At 32.9% G+C, this 17,275-nt stretch overlaps 1 protein-coding gene across 3 annotated transcripts in view; it reads left to right on the top strand.

Moving 5' to 3' along the window:
• Positions 1-17,275, top strand: part of ELP4 (elongator acetyltransferase complex subunit 4) — a 228,135-nt gene that overhangs the window by 93,052 nt on the left and 117,808 nt on the right. For all 3 annotated transcript variants that reach the window (XR_013994164.1, XM_081062436.1, XM_081062435.1), the window contains exons 8-9: positions 6,366-6,474; positions 9,431-9,537. Coding sequence is in view for 2 of the 3 variants with exons in the window: in XM_081062436.1 (XP_080918562.1) it covers positions 6,366-6,474; positions 9,431-9,537 (216 nt within the window). In the remaining variant the exon portion in view is untranslated. The remainder of the gene's footprint in view (positions 1-6,365; positions 6,475-9,430; positions 9,538-17,275) is intronic.

Here is a 17,275-nt window from a genome sequence, read left to right as displayed (position 1 = left end):
CTGTGACATGCTGTTTCCTTGTTCCCTGTATAGTTGATTTATATGGTTCATTTCTATATTATTTCATTACGGGACATTATGCAGAGTCTGAGAAAGAGATTGTAAAGCCCAAGAATATTTTGTCTTCAAGAAGGTGTATATACATGGGCAAACATAATTCAAAGGTATTTTTAATTTTTAAAAACGTTATGTTACAAAAGCATTGCTATGTTTGCTTATTTTTATGATGCAATTTAATTACAAGATAAACAATTAGACCTCTTGGTGAAACATCGGATCCTTATCTTTCTGACAAATTAATCTGGTAAGACATAGGATACCATGAGTTTGAAAATGTGCAAACGCAGAACAGCCAACGGAAGAAGGAACACCTTACATAATTTATGGGTTATATCTTAAATAATTAAAGAAAAGCTAGGCATTAGTTAAAAATTCAAGCAGGTGAGAACCTTGCCAGCAGAGGGAGTAGTCCTGTCTTCGTCAGGTTCCCTTCATTTTCCCACCTGCCTCAGCTTTTCCCAGCCAGTCTCCCATCTGGACCTGGCTCTGTCAGCCTGTTCCTGATGACAGGCTATAATTTTATTCTAAGCTGGTTTTAAACTTTAGTATCTTTAACCTACCACTGCATCACAAACATCAGCTGGATGCTCTGTTTGATATTTAGATATTAGCAATTGTTTTTCTGGGCAGGGTGTGACATCTGTGAATTGCATTTTAATGGTTTCCAGAGTAAAGTAGTAAGCAACAAATTTCTGATTTAGGAAGTTACCCATAAAACATTTTATGGAAAAAATACAAATTCAATATGAATGATTTCTATCATGTGAAACTAGATGATATATAGTTTATGAAATAAATGCCTTAAGTTAATTTTGAATATTATACCATTATTCTGTACAGCCTGTTCGTTACAATATTTTGTTCACCCCATTTATAACAGTTTTCAGAATATGTAAGTTTTTAAAATTTTTTTTATAAAATAACTTGCTGAAAAAGAAAATTGATGTAAATAAATCTTCTGCAAAGCATGCAGAATTTGAGGCCAGTGTAAATGTAAATAACATTTTGGAAAATAACATCATGTGTTCTTTTTAAAAAAAATTCTGCAATTTTCAAGCACCAACATTTTCATACCAAAATTTAGAATACTGAGTATTTGATCAGATAGAAAACACAAAAAGATTTTGCTCCATTGCTTAATCCTCATAAAATTTAGCAATTTACTTAGCAATTTCTCTTGCCCTTGAGGTTAAGTATATTTACCATTAGTTCCCTTGTTGATATATTTTAAGCATTAGGAAATGGAACCAAAATGTGTTTGTTTTATGATTTCCCTGCATAAATATCAGTATGTTATGCTACCAAAAAAGTGTTAACAGTTAGAACTTTTTAAATTTACAAAAGTTCCTCTGTATTTTAAAATGAACTGTGTGTGACTAAATAAAACTTAGTGTTACATCTGAAAAGATTTAATTTAATACCTTCCTTAAGGTATTAATAATATTGTTAACATTATAAATGTTTATTAGTATAGGTTTATTTGATAAAATTAGTCTTTTTTAAAAATATTATGAACAGAATTATTTTCCCCCACTATCAATTTTTTTAAATAAAATAAAAATCTGATCCACAGAAGTAAGTGACAACTCTGGGGAAGAAAAGGGAAGGTTTGTAAAAAATTATAAGCCATATAAGCAATTTTATTAATTCATAGTCTCAGTTTCTATGGGATGAAGAACTTAAGCATAGAAAAGCAAATACCTCATTAAATATCCCTTGATTTATCCTTTAATCCAATTTGCTTTTTATTACATGGTAAAAAAATGTCATAAGTTCTAGTATGATCCTGTTTCTATGTATATCTTTTTCAGAAAATGTTATCATAACTTGAGTTGTTGAGTATACACACGCACACATCATGTCGTGGTAGAGACCAACATAAAACAACTTAAATATTTCTTTAACATTTCAACATTAGCTTAATAATGCTTTTGTGCTATGTGGTCTCAAATCTGATGTGTGTGTGCGCCTAACTCTAATGGGGACTCTACCTTTCATATTGAGTTTGCTGTCTTTCCTACCCTATTTGAGTCACCTGAGAACATACTCTTATTTGAGGCGTTGTATCAATGCTTTGTGTCAATTTGTTTATTTATTTCAAGCTTCTCAATAATTTAGTGATTGGTTAATTGCCTTTTAATTCTCTTGTTAAATTTTTTCCAGGCAGTATATGTTGTATTAGTACAAACTATATCTTTTATATTGTTGAGGCAATTAGGTCCAAGAAAGTTCATGGTTTGAGGTATTCTGATTATTGCTTGGGTATTCTAAATAGGTGTCTGAACTATTTATATTAAAAAAAAAACAGAAGGAGCTTTATGTGACAGTAGTTGGATTTTTGTCTCTTAACAAAGTTCATAGTTTTGGCATTATGAGCTTTGAATTAGAAAGGAGCATTAATTAATCTTCCTTTATTTAAAGTCCATTTGATGGATTTGGTGTATCCTAATAAAAAGAGGTTACCACTCTATAAAAGCAAAAAGGAAACATTCTATGAAACCAACCAAACAAGGGACAGTCAAAACAAAAACTCAAATTTTTTGTGAAATTAGAGTATGAAGGTGGACAACTGGCAGCCTGATTTGCTTTCTTATTGACGTAACTTAAACTTAATTAAGAAATTGTACTGCAACAGAAAGTTTTAAGAGCCTTTTATGTAATTTAACACAATGGTATTTGAGACTGCCAGCAAACTCTTAAAACTCCTGGACACTGGCTCTCTTCTCTTCTGGCTTCCCTCCTAGTCATGTCTTGGCTCCTATCCAGAGCTGACAACTTTCACCCAGGAGTGAAGGGAGATTTGTCTAGTATAAGAAGGATTTTTGAGCCATCCTAGATTTTCACATCCAGATGGGCGAGGAGGGGTGGCAGTATTATTGTATATACTTGGGTGATGTCATTATGTCATGCTCGTAGTCTAATCATTAATATTTACTCATACTGGTGAATCCTGAATATCCTTATTTAAATGTTTCTTATGGAAAACTGTAATGTAACAACAAAACTAACAAAAAAAACTATACATTTAAATTTATATCTAAGTAATCAATGAACAAATACCTTTACTTCTCCATTTTCAACTACATATACTGCAGGCCAAAGAGGTTGTATATCTTGGCTAATAACATAAAAACACTTAGAATCTGTTAGAATGAGAATGTGGGCATTCCAATGTCAAGGCCTCTGCTCAGATCATTATGCTAAAGCTTTCTAAAGACTGAGTGATATTATGACAATTTATTGTCCATAGTGTATTCCTCCTAAAGTGAATTGTAATTATTATGCTTTTAAGGATTTATTTTTTGCAATCATTAATTTCAGATTCTTTTAAGTAAATTCACCTACCTTTATTGAAAAGACCATTTAGTATTAATATTAATATTAATATTAAAGAGTGAATTTAAGGTATTACGTCAATACACAATACTCTATAAAACTTGGAGGTACAGAAATAATCTATAACACTATTTTAATTTAAAAAAAAAAATATGTACACTTCCATACCCAAAAATCTTGTCTGCTTTGACAAACAATTGGAATATTATATGAGTTTACACTTAAAGTTTATCTCAGTCAGAAATTTAGATGGTATGTAATTTCCAGTGCTTTCATTCCAGAGACATTTTTCAGATGTCTTTACAACTTTCATAGGTAATCTGGTTTGCCACATTACATAAACAATTTTCCAAAACTACTATACAGAAAGGATTAGGTCACTGTCAAATATAACTTATTTTATGTTACTAGTATGATAAAAGTTTATTCTCGTTCTAATAATTCATGAAAGCTTTTAATATAGACTTTAGCTTGTAGTTTATGACTATGACGCAAACCTATGGAACCGAGAAATATAATGAATGAAACATATGTATGAGTTTCTGAGATTTGAAATCTAGGCTAGACACATCTTTCATCTTTGGAATTCATTAGTTTTTTCCTCTGCAAAGTGGAAATTAAGTTTTTTATCTCCCACAAGCTACCTTAAAAAGACCTAAAATGTTGATAAATATTACAAAGTGTTAAATGTTTTACCAATAAATTTGAAGGTTAAATTAAAGAAAGAACCCCTTTTTGAAATACATAAATGTCAGGTCGACCATTTAAATGCACAGGATTTTGCTTATCTACTACTAGAATGGGTGACTAATCCCATCCTTAAAACTTACAGTTTCTATTGTTCATATAATTGAGAAAACCCTAATTTATATCACTGAAATCCTAAATATTTGCTCTCTAACAAAAATTGACTTTTCTCATTTTAGATTCAGATATTTAGATACAAAGGCTAAGTCTTTCTTAGGAAAGAAAGGACAAAAGGAAATCTGACCTTTTTGATTAAGAAATACTGTCAGTAGCCTTTTTAAGTGCTTGTTCATCTGATGGTCCATGACAGGAGTAATCGTCCCAGTTGAGTTTATCCTAAAAGTGAAACGATAAGAGCTTGTTGGTTGTTATCTAAGATTCTTCTTAATAGGAGAACCACATGGTTATTCTTCATCTCCCACTTGTTCTCACCCTCTACAGCCAACCCAGCCACACCCCACCCCCACCCCAACATTGTTCAGTTCTCAGCACAATGAATCATTTTCAAGTTGACTCATTGTGAACTGTCTCCCAGCTGTTGGAATGTCTGGCAGACATTTTTGTTTGGGTGAAGAATAACTGGCTGAAACCCAACCTGGATGAGTTTGATATAATGGTCTTTGGCTAAAGAAATATTGAGAGGAACATGTTTATGGCCTCTGAAGCCCCTGTTATTCCTGGAGAAGGACCATCCCCTGTGGCACAGAACTGAAAGTAAGGAATCAATCTGAATTATTTTCTCACCATTGAATGAAAAATTGCCTTAGAAAAAATAGGCATTTCCAAATTATGTTTGTTTTTCTATACTTGATGCTCACGTGATTGAAAATATTAAAGGCAATGAGGAGTTATTTTTACTGGTTCCTTTTAAGAGTACTGATTCAAAAGCTGAAACTTTATTATATAACACACATTTCTACTTACGGATGTGTTTCCAATACTGTCCTAGGTGTGAGCTAACCAGTCATTTCAGCATAATGTTTAGTGACAGAGGCTACTATGTATTTCGTACCAAGTCAGGTAACATTGACCAGCCCTCTTTTATTTTTCATTCTTATACAATCTCTACAAGAGGACTTAAGAAACAGAAGTATACCAGTAACCTCAGTAGTCAATCACATTTTCAGATAAGTGAACATCTTTGCTTATATTTGGACTTTTCTCTAATGGGACACATTAGACTAATACATTTTCTTGACTATTTCACATTTCCCATCCTTTTTTTTAAAGATTAGTTTTAAAGTGGTGGACGTTACCCGTGGATAAAATGGGAGTTTCAAAATTATAAAATTTTACAAACAATTTTTTTCAGCTTATCTAGATCTTCAGAGCAAAAATTTTACTAAGATATTATAGCATATAAACCAGTGTTCTGACATATCATCCTGTCTGGGACTGAAAGAAATACTGAATTTCCTTTAAGTGAAACAACTCAAGAAAGCCTTCAAGATATTTACTGATTGTACTTTTAATGATTGTATTTCAAAGCCGTGAAATTCTGGGTATTTTAGAACTTTTGCTCCTTTAAAATCTGACTTTTTAAAGATGCATTGTTTAGCAATATTTTGGGTTCATATCAGGTTGTGTTGGGAAGGAAAGGGTAGGCTACTAGTCTAGTGCTAGTTATCTGCCATCTTTTCTTTGCCTTTATTGTTATCCCAGAGCCAAATAGTGGCATCTGGAAAGAGAACAGAAGACCCCAGAGCTAGTCAGTCTGCAGCCTCTTAGCTGGACCTTTCTCTGTTTCTAATATGACATGGAGGACCTCAGCTGTTATGGGGCTGGGACCTGGTCCCAGTTAACAGATGACAATGGGACCTTGCCTTACACATTTTACCGTACTATCTACTGCTCCTGAATTCTGGTGTCCCTCAGATTTTCCAATGGGCAATGAGTAAAGTAATTTAAAAAATAATAGTATGTGAGCATAAAGGTAGCCTTGCCCCTTAAGACAAGAGGAAAAATAATTTGTTTTCTACCAAAATTAAGGTATCCCCTCAAGTTTTTAAATTAAAATAGCATATCTACATGGGCTAGAATTTTCAACTCAGGGTATGTTTTCATATTTTTTTGGCCTGTGGTACCTTTAACTTTTCAGTCATTTCTCTCTCTATGTTGGCAGTCTGTCTCCTCTACAATTTGTCTTTGAGATGGCATAATGGCACTGTATAGATGTTATATTTTTAAACATAACATGAGTGTTTTATTTCCTTGTTTTACAGAATAAAGCAATTATTGCTCGTATTACAAACTTGTCAGATACAGTAGTTCATCTGGAGTCATTTATTGGTTCTGAGAGAGAAACCAACCCATTATATAAGGATTATCATGGTAAGCAACACCCTTACAATGAGAAGAGCATGTCCTGGTTGCTTCCAGGGTACCTGGAAGCTCTTGTCCAGTCATAATATTTACTGTCAAGTAGCATGAATTTTATTGTATAATATATCTGTTGAATTCTTTTCATTCCTGGCCAGTCTTTCATGGCAGCTTGTCACCAAAGTGCATTAACACTGCAGACTATAGTAACTGTTGGAAAGAGTCAAACCCAAGTACTAAGGCATGGCTCAGTCACATGTACATTTTGTTGTCCCAGTCGCCTAAAGTTGCTATGGAATAAGTCATGCTTATTAGCCATGTTTGAAATAAATATATTACTTTTAATAATAACAGCTTCGTATAAAGGCTTATACTTCACAAAGCCTAGCTGTATGGTAAATTAAAAATAAAATTCATACTGTGTTATGTTTTAAAAGTCTTTGTCAATCACATTTTCAGGAAGTGAGCATCCATGATTATATTTGGACTTCTTTTCTGTCTTCTCATTTTGTTGTTAATTTGAGTTATGCACAAATTTAAAAATATCACTCCCTAGTATAAACACAGGTCAATTAATCAGACTTTAGCTTATCACTTTTGAACCTTTTAATAGTATTTTAGTCATTTGGTTAATTTGGGGATTTTTTGTAAAGATTCTTACATAGAACTATTGCAATAGGTTAGTAATTATGCATATTTTAGATCTAAACTGAATATAGAGTGTGATGAATAATAGATTTTTACTTATTTACTTATTCTGTGTAAATATTAATGATTGCTGTTATTATTTTGGAACTACTTTACTTACATAGAAACCTCTAGTCTGAATACTGAATAGCTTATTTGAAGCCTGTTACAAGATTGTGTAAGATTGTGATTGTAGGACTGTGGCAATTTCTAGAGTCTACCAAAAAAAAAAAAATTATAAGAGATTTTACATGATAATTGTCACTGCTTTGAGAGTCAGCATACAACCTTTAAAAAATAAAATAGCACAATCTAACAATTGAGTATTGTTCTGAAGCCTATAAAATAAAGCTGTGAACAAAAAGCTACATAAAATAATGTGCCTCATGATCATTCACTTGCTTGAGGGCGTACATGGTATATACCCAGGTTGACCCTATATATCATTCTTTTAATGTATTATTGTCATTATGATAGAGAGCTATTAAGAGTGAACTATTTTATTTTTTATTGAGCTATAATTGGCATATAACATTGTATTAGCTTTAGGTGTACAACATAATTATTTGATATGTGATATGGTAAGAAATGGTTACCACTGTAAGTTTACTTAACATTCATCACTAGAGTTACAAATTTTTTTTTCTTGTGATGAGAACTTTTAAGATCTCTCTTAGCAACTTTCAAATAAATAACCAGTATTATTACACATTGTCACCATGCTGTACATTATATCCCCAAGACTTATAACTGGATAAACTGTTTCTTTAATTTTTTACTTTTCTATCTTCTTTTAAAACAATTCAAGTATTAACTTAAGAAATTACATCTGAGTATCATTTGTAGGCATTATGACATTGTAAATTTAGTAAAATTATATTTTATATTCTAAAAAAATTTAATTTTATTAAAACATTTCAAGGGTTGAAAGGCTGTGATTTCTTGGTGCCGAATAGGTAAATTATTCCTCACAGATTAATGGGTGATTCTGATGACCAATAAAATTTCTATTAATAAGAAAGACTTGATGAATCATTCATTTGTTCTATAAAAATTCCTGATTTAATAGTTAGCTAAACAAGCACATGAAGGGTTAAAATGAAAAATGTGCAAATGAAAGTATGCTGTGCTCATTTCTAATATATTCCACTAAATAGTTCTGCATGACATATTTTTAATTTGTATCTAAAAGCTGTCTTAATAACACCTATTACATTCTTTTAAGTTAAAAAAAATAAGTCAGATAGTTCAAATATTTTTGAAGGGCCGTTTCTAAAATTAAGTACCTGGAGGTTTACCCTTTTAAGCCAAAATGAATATATATATATATATATATATATATATATATATATATATATATATATGTGTGTGTGTGTTGCTAAGCATCCAAGCACACACAAAACTGTATACTAGAGAAACAGTTCTAGATGTAAGGTTTATCTAATTTCAGCTCTGGATTTGCTTGTCTTTGGATGGTGATTTTTAAATATGAACTGAGTCAGGCAGAGAGATGCACTGAAGAGTCTTCATGTCTTCTTCTGTGGCAAATGACCCCTAGTTTAGTCAGAAACTAAAGCTGCATTAAGCTGCACAAAAGCCATCCAGTGCCCTTGTCAGAAAAAATTAGCAAGTGTTTCTACTGACAAGAGGCCAAAGCTCACGGTTTACCTAGCACTGTTACAAAGCTTATAGCAGCTACATAAAGGTCTAACACGCCACAGAAATGAGTGTCTTCGGATGGCCTAGGGGATAACGTTTGATCCTAGAGTGTGCTCTAAAATGTAGTTTTCTTCAATGGTTTGTTCAAGTCATTAATAAGGTACAAAATGAAATACTTTTCATTAGTGCTTCACTGGTTATCAGTAACCCATAAGCCTTGTTTTGCTGGCTGCTTACTGGTGCATTTAATAAAATAAAGATCACTCAGTGGTGCCGTGGGCAGCATGCAAGGTGATAGCCATATTTGCTTACTGTAAATACAAGAGAAAATCACACACAAACCGGCTGTAGTTTTGACAAGTATTAAGATCCCTCTTTACATCTGTACTTCTGTACTGAAGTGCAATTAGTTTTCCTCGCACAAGGATTTCTGTTTATCTTATTCTGCTTGATTACTTAAGTATAATCACACCATTTGCTTCATTGCTCCTGGTAGTAAGCTCCAGTTTTAAAGGGGAGGATGCTTGTGTGTAAATTTACAGGATTCTGTTCCAAGACTCTTTAATTTATGCATCCGGTGACAGCGTTTTTAATTTTTTCCTTTTAATTTTCTTTCCACAAGGTTTGATTCATATACGGCAGATTCCTCGGCTTAATAATTTGATTTGTGATGTATCAGACGTCAAAGACTTAGCTTTTAAATTAAAAAGGAAGCTATTCACCATTGAGGTAAGAGAGAATTTTTATATTTTACTTCAGTCTTGAGGTAAATAGTATCTCTTTATATATATAGATATACATATATCTATATATATACATATATATGTATTTTACTTCATTGAAATTCTTAGATTTTTCATGCTAAATATTTTTAAGTTCTTTTGGTGTAATGAGAATTGTTTTACACTATCCTATTTTTTTCTTTTAATGGCATATTATTAGAGTATAGCAAAAATGATTTTATTTTAAATGTCTGTTAAAAGTAAACTCCAAACTTACGTGATGAGTATGACTGCATATCTCCAAAGCTTTTAAAGGCATATTTAATTACATGTTAATGAGCTGTGCGTATTTGTGTATGGAATGTCAAGTCTACCCACAACTGTGTATGACTAAGACAAGAGGATTCTTATCTACATTCTAAAAGCATGTTTTTTTCACTAGTAGTGAAAACACCTTTCTGCTTTCTGTGCTGAATAAAACAAAATACTATAATTTACATCAGTGTCTTTAAGTAAATTTTCTACACAACTTAAACTTTTTTTGTGACCTTTGCGCAAGCAATAGTGACAGAAAGTGGTAGTACAAAAGATTTATTTCAACTTAATCTAGCTAAAGAGCAAATGAACATAGCACTATTAAGCAATTAGGGTTGATGTATTTATTAACGAAATAAATGCTCGGAGAGAGATGGCTTTTGGGTGATGTGATAGTTATCAGTATAGTCAGTGCAATTTTTTTTAACAAAGACATAAAACAGCCAAGCAGCCTTGACAAACCATTTTGTTTAATCTCTTTTCAAATGAAAAGCTCTTAAGCAGGCCACTTGTCTTAACTGCTTGAAACCATAAAAAGAGAGAATTGCCACCAATAAATTAGCATATTTTTAACTTCATCACCAAATGATGGTCAATGTGGCTTGGCACAGCTTTGGTGTTTGGGACTTCACCCTTAAGTGACCACTTTGGCCCTTCTTTGACCCTCTGCCCTCTTTAGCTGGCCACTTGATAAGGTAACTTAATGGTTCTCTCTCTCTTTCTCTTTCCCTTCACATTTGCAAGTAACACTAACCTATAAATCATTGTAAGGGCCCTATCCAGTGACAAATTAACGTGCCCTCCTCCTAATTAATGGTCATCAATGTCCTTAATTATCTAATCCTATTGAGAGCAGTTAATAGTTAATCAGGCAGCCAGTTCTTCAAGCGGGTCATCTCTGCAGGAGTGTTAGAAGTTTCTCATCTAGGGATGCTCCCTTCAAAAGCCACTTAAAGCCAACGGAATGAGGGTGTAGAAATACTGAGTCTTGAGCTAATTTGCTTTAGTTCTCAAGAGAAACCATTGAAATGGTACCCAACACTATAATTATTCAAACACTGTTTCAGTTTTTCTGACAGAATATTGAGAAATTTACCATAATATATATAGTTATAAATGTAAATGTAAAGTTATAGTTGTAGTGTCACAAGGAAAGTATGCCTCATTATTTTCTATTATATTTTTAATAAAAGATGTAAGTTTTTCTTCTCCATGTAGCACATTTCTCCTAAGATGAGTATTCTGATATCCAGGTCTAAGGTATCATATATATATATATAACCATACGAACTAAGCAAGGAGATTCCCTAGTGAAAAAAATATTGCATCCAGGGAAAAAGTCTCTCAATAGTGTGAATTATGTTTACACATTCTCATTCTCTCTCTCTCTCTCTCTCTCTCGCTCTCTCTCTCTCTCAAACACACATACACACACACACACACACGCACACACACTGAGTCTTATTTTAGGGGTAAAGGGGGGGAATAAAGGACTTACACATGTCAAGTGGGACCTCTTCTTTGAATAACTTTAGGTTCTCATAGTGACTATATTTTACCATTGGAGCTGACGAGAGATCATTTATTAACCACATAGGTTTCTGTTCCATTTCCTCCCTTCTCTTCCCACTATTCTATACTAAAGGAACCATTATCATTGGTCACCCTGTGGTTTGGAAGCAATATTTGCAAACAAAAGACAAATAGATGGTTAGGTTTTTCTTTAAGTTAATATTAAATACAGTTGATCAAATCCTTTACTTTTTTGGCTTATAATTTATCAGTTTCTATTTATTTAGAAATATAGGTAAAACATTCTAAATAATTTATACCATAAAATTCAACTTGATAAATAAATAAAATTGAAAAAAAATTCAACTTGGTGATTAAAAAAATATAAATTAAAGACTCAAACAAACCTAATAGAAGTACATGTAGGCATAATTATAACAGGATAAAAATAATATGATTCATGTAAGATCAAATGCTTAAATATAGCATTGTACATTATAAAATGCATATCCAAACAGATAGCAAGTCTTTGGTAATATATTACAAGAACTGGAAACAAGACAACTTCTTTATTGAGGGAAATATCTACCAAGTGGCAATATTTTAATAACGTACAACGAATAATTTTTGAAACTGCTCTGATATTAAAAAAATAAAATATACGCTGTACTAGTCTGTAAAGTCTCAGTCTATACTATGCCAGGGATTGAATCTGTGTCTTACTTTCAGAAGGGAAAGGTAGTTTAGCAGATAAAACAGAAAGAACTTTTCTGATTCCATACAAGTAGATTTGTTACATGTTGAAATTTCCTGTCAGCCATATGGTATCAAAAGGCAGCATGGGTGGGAACAAGGACCAAAAGAAATAAGCAAACACCCTCATATCTATTTTTCTGGTAACTTTTCCTTGATTTATTATTAAATCATTGCGCTCTTTATGTATGAAAACTGAATATATTTTTTACTAATAGCCACCAAAGGTCTCTAACAAGTAGAGCAACTTTAACCAGTCATCTCTAATTTCTTTGAGTGACTTGGAGAAGACAAAAGAGTATTTCTTTCTTCTTGGGGTGTGTGTTGGTATTGTCCAGATGCAAGTGGAAGCATTTATATAATCACAGTAAATTTTTACTAATTCTTAGTATTCTTCAAATTAGCTCCTCTACAAAATCCATAGCAGAATTATATCTACAATAATGACATTAAAATCCTGGCATGCATTCTGGATAACTAAAAGAAAATTTTCAATTGATTCAATATGGCTTCAAGTTAAAAGAAGTAGCTTTCCAATACTTTGCAAATTGATAATCCTTGTAAACTGTACATGGTAACTCTCTAGCCTATTTGATTATTCATGATATACTACCTATTCCTTCACCCTACCATCTAACCTCCATTAGATCATAGTAGCAACTCATTAAGCCTTTATTGTGCACCAGGTACTGTACTGGTTTGTTTATTGTTTCTATATAATGATTAACTATTTTATAACAAAGATAACTAATTGTGATAATAAGCTAATATATGATAATAATACACAGAAACTATGTCTTTCTCATCTTTGTATCTATCTCAGAACTAAGAACAGTCATACACTTAGTAGGTTAAAAATCTTTGCTGAAATATATGTAATGGAGATAAATCATGGAGTTTTAAAAATAGTCCAAATAATAGTTATAAGTATTGTATAAGCTCCACTGGTCAAGTGGTCTATTCACAGTGAATTTCTGAAAGATGTATACCTTCGGCATGTAGCTTCATTTCCAAGCTGAAATAACTACTTAGATTTGCATTTTCTTTTTCAATTTCTGTAATTTTTGCTTCTCTAATGTTAAGATTATAATTAACCAGCTTTTTCTTTTTTTAAGATTTTATTGGGGGAAGGGGAACAGGACTTTATTGGGGAACAATGTGTACTTCCAGGACTTTTTTTCCAAGTCAAGTTGTTGTCCTTTCAATCTTAGTTGTGGAGGGTGCCATTCAGCTTCAAGTTGTTGTCCTTTCAGTCTTAGTTGTGGAGGGCGCAGCTCAGCTCCAGGTCCAGTTGCCATTGCTAGTTGCAGGGGGCACAGCCCACCATCCCTTGCGGGACTCCAGGAATTGAACTGGCAACCTTGTGGTTGAGAGCCCACTGGCCCATTTGGGAATCGAACCGGCAGCCTTCGGAGTTAGGAGCACAGAGCTCTAACTGCCTGAGCCATGGGCCGGCCCCAGCTTTTTCTTTGTATTAATAATTGTGATGTAATTATAATATATACTAAACAAGATTTGGTAGGACTTGAAATACCACTGCATTTAATTGCATGACAGCATAAAAGCAACATTTTACTTGAATTTAATATTATTTTGCTATTTTAATTTTGTATTGTTCAGCTTGATCATATTTTAATGCATTCTAGTAATCAAATTTTCTAATATAAATGATAATAGCATATTAGTACATTAGTTACAACCTCTGTTAAGATTAAAGCAGGGTTTCTGCTTTAGTAATGGGACAGTTTTCCAGATCTAGGATTCAATGTTTCTACATTCATGTCAGAAAGTATGGTTACTGGATTACACTGAAATATACAAAAGACATACACCATTCACTACAGATTTTCAATATAAGGATAAATAATACTTATGTGGGCTTTAACTGGTCCAAAAATAGTAATTGTAAGTAGTGTATCTATGTGGGTTTTGTATACTAAATAAATATTGAGAGTTCAGAAAATCAAAGTAAATCAAGTTTACTTAAGGTTATCTTGTCATACTTTGCCCGTTATTCAGAATATAGGACCTTGGTACCTCTCTAATCACCAAGAACTTGTGCTCAGAGAATAATAAATCAACTAGTATTTATTAAGTAACTATTATTTCTGACCCACTTACTTAGTAGATTCATCTTTAAGTAGTATGACCAGAATAGTATATGCCATTAGTATAAATTAGCTTTATAATAATACTGTAATATACTTGATATGATACAGTAGAAGTATTTGAAATTTTTACGTGTTGGAAAAGCATAAACTCTTAAAAACTACAAGGGTGTTAGTCACTGACGGTGTGGGACCATCTAGAATGTTGCATAATGTTTTTGATGCTAGGTTTCCTTACTTCCCTACATTTTTTGTCAACAGCCTTTCCAGTTTTAAATGGGACGTAGAAAGGTGACTATATATTTGCTATCTCTAGAGGTATAGAGGAGCGATAGTTAACTTACTGTCAATTCACAATTATGTCACTAAAATGAAATAATGGACTCATAAATGTCTTGATCTGGATCATTATTAAGTTGTAGCATCATGGACCATATAGCCCAATATACCTTTCCCAGTAATGGTGCCCTCCACAAATATTGGTTGGTGTTTCAATTCCCAGATATGCTGTAATAGCAAAAGAAAATCAAAGTAGAACATAGTCATCTATATACGGATGAAATCATAGGTCAAAAGTAAACTTAAATTAATATTCTTCAACATTGGAAACGTCATTTTCTATGTGTTTATATTTAATGTATTCATTATATTACCATCCCCGTATTTATACTTTAATTCCGAAGCGATATAGACCTACAGGAGTGTCATATAGGTTGCACAGAATCCAGAAGTTGGTTTAATACTATGCTCTATAATGTTTCACGTCATAGTGAGCTTGTCAAAAGTGCATACCACCTTAAGGGAACACAGTTTTGAGACTGTCTAATCCTATTTCTTCCCACTTTGGAATCTTAATTGGAAGAGATAAGGGGAAAAAAACATCATTTAACTAAATTATTGTCTTGAATCTGTAGCAAAAGGTATAATCCGCAATTGGGCCAATTAGTGAACCCCATAGTTAGCTATGCTGCAGCGAACAATTTGATTAGATCTGACACCATCCTAGTTCCCACTGTTGTTTTGCCAGGTATGATGGTCAGACTTCAAAGAGCTTGAGGCATCAGCAGGGCAAGGTTTGGAAGCCAGCTTAGGTCCGGTTGTTAATCTCTCTGCTAAAACCACAGCAACTCTCATACAAAACAAGCTTACACGGCACAATCATGCGGTATTAAAGTTAGGGTCGAGTCATGCCAATTTGCCTTTGATTTTTTGATGATTGACCAAAGATGGCTACATGACTAGACATATGCTAAAAGTACACTGATTAGATAAGTTCCCAAAATATTTGAAGTACATTTTCAACTTCCTATATAAATGTTGTGAAAGCTTAGTCCCCTTGATCGAACTTCCAAAGTAATAATACTGTATCAGGGGACAAATGAGTGTCTTGCTGGAAGCCTGAATCCCAAACTTTTCACTTACCACTTCATAAAAATTTGTCTTTACATTAATAATTCCTAAAGGAGAATGTAAAAGGAAATTGTTTCTAAGTGGTAAGCTTTTTTAAAATCTATTAAGCGCGTTGAAAGAAAGAAAAAACATTTTTCCCTGAGTTATTTATGTTCACGGACAATTTTTCTGAAATTTCTTTATAATTATTTTCCACTTAAATGTTGAGTTAAGTGCCCTTCCAGGATGTGATTGCATAAGTGTTCTTTTCTCTGCATTCTGATTTGTTGGAATATTGCAGTAATAGTGACATGTTTCCATTCTGAGAAAAGCCTACGGCTGCTGTGGTATTATTCCGAATGATTGAAGCTGCCATCTTGCTGACTTTCCCTTAGGCAGCCTTAGGCCTGTTTGCTTTTGTGTTCATTTCACATGCTTCCTGTGAATTTGGCTGACAGAACATCATTGCTTCATTTGGCAAGGAAAAGTAAATTCATGATTGGCTGTTACATACCTTAAAGTTTCTGTATGGTCACCAACACCTAAGATAATTAAACTTATCATTCATCACCTCAAATGAATCCTATTTCTTTGAGAAATATTTGTAAATATCTTATGACATTTTGGTTGTGAATAGATTTTATATAAAAGTGGTCATTTTATAAATTGAACTTAGTGTCTAATATGTCACATCGCACTAATTTTTATACTACATTTTACTTGGGAAATTTAAGGAAAGCGTATATTTGGATAGCGAGACGGTTGCATATAGCAAAGGTCAAATATTTAGAATCTTTCAAAATAATCTTCAGTCTATGAGTCACTCACAAAGATCGCGTGATACCTGTAATGCAGTAATCTCACCTTTGAGACCAGGATGATGCAGATTCATCATCATCTAAGAATACAAAGAGAAAAAGGTCTCTTCTCCTTGTAAAATTTTGCAGATACAAACATTTCTGTATGTACTGTGGTGTATGTAGCTCCAGGAAAATTATAATAGTCAAAACATTTTTTTAAAGTCTTTGCAGAACTGCTATAGCAAAATCCGTCCAGTTTACATGATACTCCCTGAAACTTCCTTCCACATGTATTATTTATGGTACTTATGGAAGATAGAAAAAGAAAACAAAAAATGATGACAAATCTTGGCCATCTCATTTTATCAGCTAGAAGGTGAGACCCTGTATTATAATATATTCTCCAAGGTGCCCAAAAGAGGAATAAATATAATATAGAGCTTAGTAAATATGGCATCCATACTTGTGATATGTAATATATATGTGATTGATATGGGTAGTTTTGGGGATACTTTTGTACCTAAAACATCTATACTTCTTCCTCAAATGTCTTTGCACAGCAGATATCCAGAATGTTCATCCTGTGATCCTTTCATGGCTTTTTCTTGTCACTGGATCGTAGTTTAAATATCTCAATTTCATTCTTAGAGACATCTTCCCTGACTAGGCCATCTGAAGTATTCACTCTGTTACCTACTGTCATGTACTCAATTTTAATTCTCAGTGTAACACATACGTATTACTACAGTTGTTTATCAGTTAACTTGTTTGTTGATTTTCTCAGCTTCACTCATTCTTACCTGTTGTAGCCTTCATGAGACTAGGAACATAATCTGTCCTGTTTGCGGCTAAATCCTGAGCACATATA

Source organism: Rhinolophus hipposideros (genome assembly GCF_964194185.1).
Source record: "Rhinolophus hipposideros genome assembly, chromosome: 10".
NCBI classification, from domain to species: Eukaryota; Metazoa; Chordata; class Mammalia; order Chiroptera; family Rhinolophidae; genus Rhinolophus; species Rhinolophus hipposideros.
Note: the sequence above shows the minus strand (reverse complement) of the source record. Positions and strands in the feature narration are given on the sequence as shown.